The sequence below is a fragment of the Aulonocara stuartgranti genome (genome assembly GCF_965226115.1).
Source record: "Aulonocara stuartgranti genome assembly, chromosome: 20".
Taxonomy (NCBI): Eukaryota; Metazoa; Chordata; class Actinopteri; order Cichliformes; family Cichlidae; genus Aulonocara; species Aulonocara stuartgranti.
In genome coordinates this window covers 31,148,007-31,160,200 of record NC_138956.1, presented here as the reverse complement: position 1 = coordinate 31,160,200, position 12,194 = coordinate 31,148,007, and the positions used below count along the sequence as shown (strand labels likewise).

General features: G+C 38.9%; 1 protein-coding gene across 2 annotated transcripts in view; it reads left to right on the top strand.

Annotated features, from left to right (window-relative positions):
- Positions 1-10,656, top strand: part of src (v-src avian sarcoma (Schmidt-Ruppin A-2) viral oncogene homolog) — a 34,197-nt gene extending 23,541 nt beyond the window's left edge. Inside the window, exons 4-13 of one of the 2 annotated variants that reach the window (XM_082518594.1) lie at positions 1,072-1,170; positions 2,086-2,112; positions 2,294-2,397; positions 4,262-4,411; positions 4,589-4,744; positions 5,601-5,780; positions 6,147-6,223; positions 6,306-6,459; positions 6,742-6,873; positions 8,130-10,656. In XM_082518594.1, the coding sequence (XP_082374720.1) occupies positions 1,072-1,170; positions 2,086-2,112; positions 2,294-2,397; positions 4,262-4,411; positions 4,589-4,744; positions 5,601-5,780; positions 6,147-6,223; positions 6,306-6,459; positions 6,742-6,873; positions 8,130-8,338 (1,288 nt within the window). In that variant the 3' untranslated portion in view covers positions 8,339-10,656. The remainder of the gene's footprint in view (positions 1-1,071; positions 1,171-2,085; positions 2,113-2,293; positions 2,398-4,261; positions 4,412-4,588; positions 4,745-5,600; positions 5,781-6,146; positions 6,224-6,305; positions 6,460-6,741; positions 6,874-8,129) is intronic. The other variant, XM_082518595.1, reaches the window with a different exon arrangement.
- Positions 10,657-12,194: the final 1,538 nt, after the last annotated feature.

Genomic DNA, 12,194 nt, shown 5'->3' with positions numbered 1-12,194 from the left:
ACAAACCATCACATTTTGATAGGAGGAAGGTGAACTGCAGGTTTGTGAAGCTTCTCTACGACTGTGTTTAAATCAACCATTTGTGAGCCTGTGTTCTTTGTATCACATGAAGCATATGTGAAACTGATGCCTCTGCCCTCGCCCCGTAGCAGTTGGTTGAAAGCCTTGCAGCACTATCAATGGGAGGCAAATAATCAAAGCAAATAAACATATTGCTTTAAAATTTGACTTGTGAATATAGTGCTGCAAAGCTTCAACAACTCAACCTCTCGTAAAGTGTAGCCTTCATGCACCATCAGTCTGCCTTTTGCAATATCCATATGTTTCTATAATTACTAGGGATGGGAATCACAAGAATATCATCCCCTGTTGCGATATGGCATGAGTACACTGACAGTAAACATCAGCATTTTTATTAAAGCATGCAAAGGGTCTAGATGGAGTCCCTTTGCCAGTTTGACTTACCAGAATCACTGCTTCATTTACCGCAACTAATTATGGATCATATCAAATGAAAGAGGGTGAAGGGAACAGAAGTTAACTAACATGTGCTGATGGAAAAGAAACTCTCAGAGGGGAAACTAGCCGGGGGAAAGCAAATCAGAGAACTAATTAACTGAACCGACACGTTATTATATAATAATATTAATTGAATAAGGATGATAATACATACCCACACTGACACCACAGTGGTGTACATAATTGCTGCATTTTGTCATTTCAGGGATATCTTTTCCTCACTTACAGATATCAGGATGTATTGTAGGCGCATAGATCATGTTGCTGTTGTGTGCAGTAAATTATGATATTATCATTTTGTTAGTTACAGCGATTCCCAACCATAGTAATTGCATAACAGAAAAAGAACCTGGGCTGACTTTCATCAAGCTTCTCCAAGAGCCAAGAGCTGAAATACTACAGCTATTGCAGCAGTTACTAAAATTGCAAAACAAACTCTATCCTTTCATTTATGGTCTGAGACACTTGATAAACAGCCCGAAAATTCACATTTGTGTTTTGGACTTGTGATGAGCCTTGGTAAAGCTGTGTGTTATCATTTCGTCTGTGCAGAGAAGGGGACTGGTGGCTGGCGCGCTCCCTGACCACCGGAGAGAGCGGTTATATCCCCAGCAATTATGTGGCTCCATCTGACTCCATCCAAGCAGAAGAGTAAACCCCTTTATTTTTTTTCTCTCTCTCTCTCCCTCTCGATGTGACACTTATCTGTCTTTCACCAAGCGCATGGAAAGATTAACCCTCAAACTTTGTGTTCTTTGGAGCTTTCAGTATTATTACTTTTATTGTGAATTAGAAATTTGACCTTAAAGGAATAGTTTTACATTTTGGGAGGTAATTTTATTTCATTTTTTTTGCTGATAGCTATGTAAAATTAGCACCAAAGCTACAGCGAGTTCACAACAGCTAGCCAGGTTCTCACTAAAAGTAGTGAAATACATGAACCTAACCATTTCAAAGCGACTACTGCTACATATTATTAGTTTGAAGTAATGAGGTCAGTGTATGTGGAAAATAATACTTCAGCCAAATGCTTAGGCTTCTAAATACTTGATTTCAGACAGTCTCTTATACTCTGTGCTCCGTGTAAAGGTGGATGTCTATTATATGGTCATATCAGGCACACGGCTCTGGCTGTGAGGGCAGAAGCACCACCAAATAGTCAAGTCCAAGAATGCTGGAAATGAGTGTCACAGATCCCATTTAAAGCTCACTATGAGGCTACGAAAGTAGTAGCAACTGAGCAAAAGGACTAGAAAGAGCATAAAAATTGGGCTTGCTGGCAAGTGAACTTTGTTACTATTTGACTGTATTTGCCTCTGTTACCAGTCTTTAAGGTAAGCTAAACTAAGTGAGTGTCTTTGTAATGTAACACTGACTTGATCTTGGGCTTGATGCTGGGATGAAAGTCATTACACCGAAATCTTAAACTATCCATTCAACTCGCTGTAGCTCAGAAACCACTTTCTCTGCTAAACCTCTCATGCTAACCTGCTTGCTTACAATAAAACTCACAAACTAACTTTTTGTAACAACTTCGTTTCTCACCTTTGCCTCTTTCTCCATCAGTCATCTCAAACTGGCTCTAGAGTCCAGGTAAGCAGCTGTTGCACTGTAGGCACTTGTATGCACTGCATCTGGAATAACCGAAACCTTCTGAGACTATAAGCGAGTTCAGCCTCGATTTCCCATTCCCTCTCTTTCTCCCACTCATATCTCCTTCCCCTCACCAATCTGCTCCCTTGTGTCCCATGTGTTGTGTCTTGACCTCAACCAGGTGGTACTTTGGCAAAATCACACGCCGCGATTCTGAGAGGCTGCTGCTGAGTTTAGAGAACAGGAGAGGGACTTTCCTGGTGCGAGAGAGTGAAACCACCAAGGGTAAGTTGAATCACAATTGAAACTGGAATACGGTGAAGTATCTGAATGACTTAGTTAATTTGTTCTCTAATCAGAAACTCCCTGTAACTACTATTTTGGCATTGATCATCAGACTGTTCGTTAAATATATCTGGTCTTGGTCGTAAAGTAGCTCTAAAAATGAAAGCTGTGCCAGCATCTACAACATTACTTTCCTTACTTCCTTACTCAATCGTATTTAAACATCACCTAGATATCCTTTTTAGATTTTCTAAAGTGTAGTTTGTGTACAAACTGATCCCTTAATCTGTTAAAAAAAACTTTGAACAAACAAAAACATTATTGCTTCTGGAAATTGTAAGAAAGCTATAAAAGGTAATTCACCACAAGCAAGAATCAAGAGATCATGTGTTATCCCACTGATTTAGCTGATCTTCCCACTAACTCATCCACAACACAGTTTTAAAGGGATATGATTTGCATGTAGATATACATCAGTGTCGGATTGTTTTGTTTTTTTAATATATTTTGAATAAAAGTGTACTGAACTGAAAACACAGAATCATACAATATTAATATTTAATGTGCTGTAGGAGAGTTTCTGATTGGAGCTCTATTGTAGGTGGAAACACCATCAACATCTGTTAGTTTGCAGTGCAGTGTTTCCAGTTTTTAGTCATACAATAACTAGTTGAGGTGTTTCAGGCATGCAAGCTGTGTACATGTACTTTTTGTTAAGACAAGGAAAAAGTTAAAAGCTTGCCTGCATTTTTTTTGGATCTGTGATTGTTTTTCTGATTTTAAAAAGTGTTTTTTCAAAGCACACTCATTCCTATTGAACAAAACTACTCCTGAATCAGTGACTTCTGATATCCTTCAAACACCAGCCCTCGGCTTTCTCACAAGTTTTCCTTTATGACAGAGTATGAGAAAGAGTAATTGTAAATGTAAAACTTTTAGGGCCTGGGCATGTAGATTTTTATTTTTAAAACCAGTCTACCAGGGAACTTTTTTTTAAAAATCTCAGAAACATAGTGTGCAGTTATTTTTACACCTCTTCGTGTATCTTTCTATGAACTTGTAAAATGTTCAGATTTCAAAATGAATTTTCTGTTCTGTGACATATCAGACTAAAAAGGCACCGAGGAGAAGAAAGCAAATTCTTTCTACAGTAAGGCAAGCCTCCGTGCTGCTCACTGTGCTCCCCGCTGTGCCGTGTCAGTCATGTGGCAACGTGGGTACAGAAGAGAAACAAATCAGGCAGATGGGAAAAGGTTGGATGTGATGCCTGTGGGACTCAGTGTAGAGAGATGGTTCTGATAGGCAGCTACTCTGATGCTGCTGCTGCTGCTGCTGCAGCAGTAAAATAGTCTCTTCGGGCTCAGTCAGTTGTGTGTATATGTCGTGTGTACACACTGGTACATTACAGGATTACTGTTATGGAGCAGATATATGGAATCTGGAGAGACTGAGAAAAGATTGAAGGTAGGGAGAGATAGGCAGAAGGGGAGTAGGTGGGTGAGCTGGAGCAGAGGCGAAATACTGGGTGAGTGAGTGAGACAGAATTAGGTCATTGTGGAGCTGAGGCTATACAACCACAGGCCATATTGCCCAGTTCAAAAATAAAGAGAAAGGCTAGGCATCGCCTTGGGCCAAATCTGTGATTCAGACTGTTTTTTGGTTGACCAGCACTGCCCTCTGGTGTTGCAATGAACACACTGCCCACAAAAATGGACTCCAATTACTCTTCATTCTGAATGGCAAATGTTCTGTTACTTTCCACCAGGTGATTTAAAAGAAAGAACACAGATTTAACATCATTCGATGAATCAATGCTATCAATGTCTTTGCTACTTTGTGTTAATTGGTTATCATTTTCCCCCAGGTGCCTACTGTTTGTCTGTATTGGATTATGACAACACAAAAGGGTTAAATGTGAAGCACTACAAGATCAGGAAGCTGGACAGTGGAGGCTTCTACATCACGTCACGCACCCAGTTCAACTCCCTACAGCAGCTTGTCAATCATTACCGCAGTGAGTTCAGTGCAGACAAAATGCTTTTTAGCTTCCCCAACAGAGTCTTTAGTAATTACACAAATGAGCAGAGCGGCTCTAATATTCATTCACTTATTCTTTTAGTTAAACCTTTCCTGTGTTTCCTGCCCATTATTTGCTTTACCACTGACCAGCTTCACAATCTTCCCTCCCCAGAGCATGCTGATGGATTGTGTCACAGCCTAACAGACATATGTCCTGTACTGAAGCCTCAGACTCAGGGCTTAGCAAAGGACGCCTGGGAGATCCCGAGAGAGTCTCTCCGTCTTGACATAAAGCTTGGACAGGGCTGCTTCGGCGAAGTCTGGATGGGTGAGTCAGGCTTTATTCCTTTAATGGATATTCAGTTATTTTCTCTGGTCACAGCTATTGTAAGACCAAAGTGCATAAATTATTTTAGCGCTGCATGACTGAAAAATTGCACAGCTATAACTATTACTGCTGTAACTGATAGCTGATTCTGATTAGAATATTATTGCATGATCACTGTTGATGCCAGGGAAAATAAAATGCCAAACGTTTTAGAAATTTGGCCAATATGCCCTTTAAATATGCCGACGTCACTTCTGGAACATTTTCAGTGTGGCTGCTTTTTTCAAATTGTTCAGTAGATCTTTGTTTCTGTCGCTTTGCATTTTTTCCACTACAGTGTGCAATGAATCTTCTCCAGTGTATGAAAACAATGACCTGTCAGTTAGAATTTCATTTTGGGAACGTGGATGAACTGACAGGGAGGCAAATTAAGTGTAATGGAGGTTGGTGCTGGTGCGACCACAAAGCTCTTGTGTTTTCAGGCACACCCAGGTATGCTCAGGTCATACCTACTGACTGTCCTCCCACAAATGTCTTAAGGCATAACAGTAGAAATCAGCAATCATTTGTCTTTCCCTTTGGGGCAAATTCATAGTGAAAAAACAGGAGTCTTCCATTTGCTTGAGCTCTGACTAATTACTGGAAACTACCAGTAATTAGCTTTTAAGCAGAAATGTTTTGTTGTCAGAAAAGGATGGTCATGGAGCAACATTTAAAAAAGCAAGACTGTCCAGAGGTGCATTAGAAAATTATTTAACACTTAAATGACTTCAGTTTTAATGGGGGAAAGCTGGAGTTGAATTAAGTTCTAACAATCAATACTAATGTTATACTAATAACATTTGTTTTTAATCAGGAACATGGAACGGTACAACGCAGGTGGCGATTAAGACCCTGAAGCCCAGCACCATGTCCCCAGAGGCCTTCCTGCAGGAGGCTCAGGTCATGAAGAAACTGAGACATGAAAAGCTGGTTCAGCTTTACGCTGTGGTGTCTGAGGAGCCGATTTACATCGTCACAGAGTACATGGGCCAAGGTCAGCGTGGGGTCCTCACTTGGCCACATTTAAATATTTTTTCAGAGTACATTTTTTCATTTGTAAATGTAAATAAACATGTGTTGTACTTAAAATATTATTTGATTATGACTCATCGAAATCATATTTCTAAGTCTAATTAAAAGATGGACACGTCTTAAAAAAGGGGATGTGATTAAGCAGAAACAGCCAAAAATTGAGCTAAACTATGATGTGTTTACTGCCTGGGAAAAAAGAAAGTTCTAGACAATGAATTTATTTATAAATAAACATCATTTCTGCATACATTTTTTTCAAAATTTAAAATGAATTTCAGGAATTTTATAATCACAGTGGTGATTAACTTATTCTAATCCGCACTAACAGGTAGCCTACTGGACTTTCTGAAAGGGGACATGGGTAAGATGCTTCGCCTTCCCCAGCTGGTGGACATGGCCTCACAGGTCAGTGCAAATAATATCACGTTTTATTATTTAATTGTTTGTTACTTTTCTGTTATAAAACAGAGATTTGCCCCTTTCTTAGATTGCTTCAGGGATGGCTTATGTCGAGAGGATGAACTATGTGCACCGTGATCTAAGAGCTGCTAACATCCTGGTGGGAGATAACCTGGTTTGCAAAGTGGCTGACTTTGGTTTGGCTCGCCTCATAGAGGATAACGAATATACTGCCAGGCAAGGTAAAAGCATAAGTGTAAAAAAGACAGCATTTATTTTATCATGCTGTTTCTCGATGTGACACAGTAGCCTTTCTCTCTTTTTCTAACACCAGGCCAAATATAGAGTATTTCAAAGGCATCACATATCTAGTTGGATTTTGTTTCTTCACTTTTGTGTAAGGAATCAGTGATTTTGTGATGTCACAGCTGTTGAACAGCAGGAAGCTCTGCCAGTTGGTTTTTTGTTTCAGCCTGTTTACAATGATCTAATTTCAGCCTCCTGATAAACTTGTTCTTTTGCAGGTGCCAAGTTTCCCATCAAGTGGACGGCCCCTGAGGCTGCGCTGTATGGCCGCTTTACCATTAAATCAGATGTATGGTCATTTGGGATCCTACTGACTGAACTGGCTACTAAAGGCCGAGTCCCATACCCAGGCAAGTATAGATAATTTTGTTTAAGGCTTTATTATGGTTGAAGGAATTTGAACCTCAAAACTTAATGCTTAAAGGAAATGTATGTTTATTTTTTCCCTGTGAGAGACTAAATAACACATAAAAAAATCAATCCTAAAGGTCATTTGAGATCTAAAACCACTGGTGGGCAGATAATCCCAGATTATAAACCCACAGTAGGGGTGTCAACCTTTGGAGGTTGTTCTGAGGATCATTAACCCACTATTGGTCATTTGACCTGGATAACCTACACAGACTGTGCATTTCCTAAATTTGGTAACTGTAACATTTTTGGCTTTTCAAAAATATTCACAACCCCTTTTTAAAAAAAAGGTCATCCTGTTTTTAGTAACTCTCAGGAGTCCTTCTGTTTATGAAGTATGTCAGTTTCGTGGTCTCTTCATAGTCAGTGTTTGCTGAAGGACCAGCCACAGCTTTCAAAATGCTGTTAAAGAATGGAGAAAGCCTGCATTTGTTTATGATGTGATTGAATTCATATGTGGGTTATATCCGAGGCCTTTGTTGACTATCTAGTCAGAATGGAAAACTCCCACCAGCTCATCCTTAATAGTACTAGCCCTAACCAGATTCTTGAAAGTGGTCATCTGCATCAGTTAGCCCACCTACCACGTCCATCAAGAGTCAGTCTTAGTTTATATTTATTTTTATTATTATTTTTTTTTTGGCTCGCTCCTAATGCTTCATTGTATCAATCTTATTGATTTGTGGTCGTGTTTCAGCGTTCCAGTTCTGGAATATCGTGGCACCAGAGAATAATGGGTTTCTGATAGTCTTGTGTTTTTATAAAAAATGGGAAGACTGTAGAGTTTGGCTGCTTCACAATAAAAATAAAAAGTGTAACCACTAGGGGGCATCAGTTAGCATGCACTCAGAAAGGTTTCTGACTGAGTGACCTGAAAGATTTGCAAGACAGCCATAATAAGAGCTGGTTGACTTCTCTAAATGCTCTGTGACATCATACAAATATGAAAAAGTTAAAAAATTTGTGTCTTAAGAGTAAGTGCTGCTGTAATGTCAGCCCTTAGGAGTTTTATTAATAACTCAGTGAAAGAAAATAATTGTAAAATATGCATAAAAATAATAAAAAGATCAGAATACACACTTACCTAATAATTCTGTATTCTGTGTATAGCATAAAGATGTCTTACTTAGTACTCCAACTATGGATATAGTTTTTCAGCTGCATACCTTTCATAATGCTTTCTTTTCTCTACCAGGTATGGTGAACCGGGAGGTGTTAGACCAGGTGGAGCGTGGTTATAGGATGCCGTGTCCAGCAGAGTGCCCCGAATCCCTTCATGAGCTGATGCTGAGCTGCTGGAGGAAGGAACCTGAGGAGAGGCCAACTTTCGAGTACCTGCAGGGCTTCCTGGAGGATTACTTTACCTCCACAGAGCCTCAGTACCAGCCAGGAGAGAACCTGTAACCAAGCTGGCAACATATCTGTGCACACAGTATGGATGTGCATAACTGAGCATGTGCATCGTCTTTAAAGTGCATGGATAATTGTGTATGGGGCGGTTGTGTTTTTTGGGGTTTTTTTTGTCCAATGGGGCAAAGAACTGACACATATTTGGGTACAATCATTGATTCTGAGTGACATCAAACCAATCAGCAAAATCCAGTCTTTCCAAAGTCTCTCCAACATTTCCAGTTTGAGAGACTGTTTTCAAGGTATGGTATTATTTTTCAACAACCCAAAACAGGCAAAGAGGTGTGTCTGCCTTTTATGTGTTTGTAAGGTGTCCTAATAAGCCTTCCTCGTGGGTTCTTCCTATGTTATTTCTCCTGACTGATCTTATAATTATCACCATCAATTACACAACATGGCCTACAAGACAGCATATCAGTCAAACATGGGTGGGTGTCCAGAGAGTTAAGTTTATTGGTTACAACAGGATGTCTCTTTTCGCCACATTTTCTTTGGGATCCCCTTCGAAACGCACACGCTCAGACGCCGTCTTCCATTTTTCTGCTCAAGAAGCATCTATGTGGTACCAACATCAAATTTTAAGATATTATCGATCTCTTTAAAAAGAATTTGCTATTATACCTGGATTAACTGGAAATTTTCTATGGTAATACTTCAGTTTTTAGCACCACACTTCCCCTGTGCAACATTGAGGCTTGTTTCTGGATTGCTGTGAGATTTTGTGATGTGAAAGTGATGTGAAAGTCTCTTTCACCAGCTGGACTAATTGAGTTATTGCTGTGACCAACATACAGCTCAACGCAAAGAAGAAAAGAGGCCGTCCCTGTCTCTATTTGCTAATTGTGACTTTTCTTAATCTATAAAGATAAATGGCTACTGATCACTAAAGATCATCTCAGGATGGAGAAAACAAGAATTCTTCTGTGAGGATTTTTGTGCCAATGAAAAATGTCTTTTTTACTCTCTTCTACTGTGTAAAAGTGTATTTTAATACTCCGGACTTTTCTTACAATGAAGCTTGTGTTATCTAAACAGAGGTTATGCTGTTCTGTTCTTCTTAAAGGATAATCCACTGTTTGTGAGATCCTGCATCTGTGTACACTTTTGGATCACAATTGGATCACCAGCATGCATTTTAATCTGTAGATTTACTTTCAAGCATTCGCATTAAAATCAGGTGAATGTCCCCGCGCAGTTCTCAACTTCATGGATATGAAGACGATTTTTAACCAGCAGTAGTATTTCACTAATGAGTGCAAGTTTTCGGACAATGTTACACTGGAGATATTGTCATTGTGTTCTTATTGAATATGATAAACGAGCAGCAGTATGGTTATGCCTCCCTGATGCCTATAGGAGGCAGACTACAATGCTTTCCCAGGACCACGGTGGCAGGTATAACAAAAAAAAATTGGCTTCTTGAAACCTAATTGTAAATATTCTTAATGATAATATTTGTATATATCTTTATAATTTATTACTTTAAAGAATAACCCAATTGTTTATTTTGCTTTCTGGTACTTTTCTGGGTTACATAACATCTTAAAGTATAAGATTAATCATAGTTGCAACACTTCTGAGCACAGGTATGTTTCTTGTGCACGTATTTCTGTGAAACCTTTCTCAGATGAACATTAACGTGCCAGTTGTTTCTCGCCACATACTGATAATCTACCAGCATCGATGCTTCCCATAATACAATCAATACCACAATGTTTACATCGTGATGACCTTTAGATCATTTTGATGCTGCTATACAGGCTGAGAAATTAGCAGGTAATCGCGTGTCATTCTTGTCAGACATATTGCTTTCATGAATCTGTTTGACAGTGTTGTGCTGCCACCTTCTGTTGTTCCTCGAGTGGGCTCTCCAGCCGGGATTTCCCAAAGCACTGCTGGTTAAGGCTGAGTAACTCCACGCAAAAGGATGATGCAGCTGCCATGAATAGGAGCTTGATATCTGTGTTACATCTGCTGTGTTGCACGGATAAAGAATGCAATGGCCTGCAGGTGTAGTTGGGTTGTTTGCATCGTTCCCTTTTCCTGCTGTCTCATTGAATGTTTGAGCAAAAGTATGGATAAAGTGCATGAAAAAGATCATATAGTCAGTATGCAGCCTTGCTAATAAGCCAAGGACATTTCCTGTGGGGTTCTGTGGGTCTCCTTTCTGGCTATGCAGATATTTTAAAATCAGTGATATTCCTATATATACTCTTTTTCTACTGTATCCAATGGGAATTTTCTCATAAATAACTCTTTGTTAAATCCTACTGATTACTGTTCAAATTTGAATAAAATTTGTATACTGCCTATGACACGCGCTTTTGTTTATTAACTGAACAAATGCTTCTTTAAAAAAGAAAGAAAAACATACTCACACAAAGCAGTAATGTACACAAAATACTTGATTATCCTTTTCTAAGACACAAAGGTAATCTTCCATTGACCTAGAAAAAGATTTGAAAGCATATTTATAGCGACATGCAACGAACAGTAGTGTCAATTTTTTTTATCTACATATAAATAGTCTAATTACAAGACTTTTGCATAGTCTTTATTTCTTCATATTTTGTTTCCAAGGAGCCACATTTTTTCTTAATTTTTAAAGTGCTTTTAAGCAATAGTTCTTTCAAAGTTTTTCTCTGCATATCTTGTCTGGTTTTTCACTCATTTTCAGTCTAGTCCTTGTACCTGAATATTTTAAGAGGAATGTTTTTTTGTTTATTGTGCCACTTAACAATGAGCTGAATCATTCAAGCCTAAAATAGACGCCTAACTCACGGGATGAACCGGTATTGTGTCTACACATAACAACTTGACAGCTAACCAAAATTGTATCTTTAGGCATTTTGTTAGTAGATTCCTGTCACAAGAGCACGTAACTTGTTCCCATTTGTTTAATTGAATCAATGAAAAAATACCAAAGATAATACAGTTTGACAGGCATAAATTTTTTTGAACCAGCAATGTGATTCCTGAAGATTTTTAGCAAAAAAAAGAAAAAGAAAAAAAAAAGGCATATCTCAGTATGGTGTACAGTCTGTCTGTACAAAAGGTGAATGGTATCTAAAAGTCATGTCCTTAAGAAACTGGAAAAATCCCAGCAAAGAACTGACACTGGACCTGAGATATGCATTTCGCCATTCAGTGCTTCCATCTACTGTCCACTGAATCCTCATCAAAAACATGTCTTACAGATGCATTTCAACCAGTGGTGTTGGGGATCTTCTCAAAATTGTTAGAAATCTGTCATCTAGTCTGATTGGCAGTGGCTTCATTGTTTCAGCTGGAAAATGATCCCAAACCTGGATTCAACAACAAATAATGGAAGATTATCAGCCTTTGATTGGCCTCCAAAGGGCTCAGACCTCAACACTACTGAAGTACTAGGGGGTCATCTTGATAGACAACAAAACATCTATTTATGAGCTTTGAATGTCCTTCAAGAAGCCAAGAGAATTATTCCTAATGACTACTTAAAGAAACTACAAGACAGCTTGCCTGAGAGAGTTCAGGAGAGTTAATCAATAAAGGTGGTCATACTAAATACCAAACAAGTCACAGTGCACCATGGACAGGTCGCCAGTCAGATGTAGGGCTAACAGATAGAGTCAAATAATTAAGTAAAATCATTTGATAGATATAGCACAAGAAGCTTATTTCGCCTGCTCCCGTATACATACGGAATGAGAATGCATATTTATTCGTATGCATACGGATTCCTGTCGCAGTCGCCAAGATCTTTCGAGTATTTTATATATGGGGGACTATGTAGCCTACATTATCCGTGCCATTATGAAGTAATGGTAGAAGTTGTAATTAATGTATTTTCAAGTGTCCTTTTATTTGT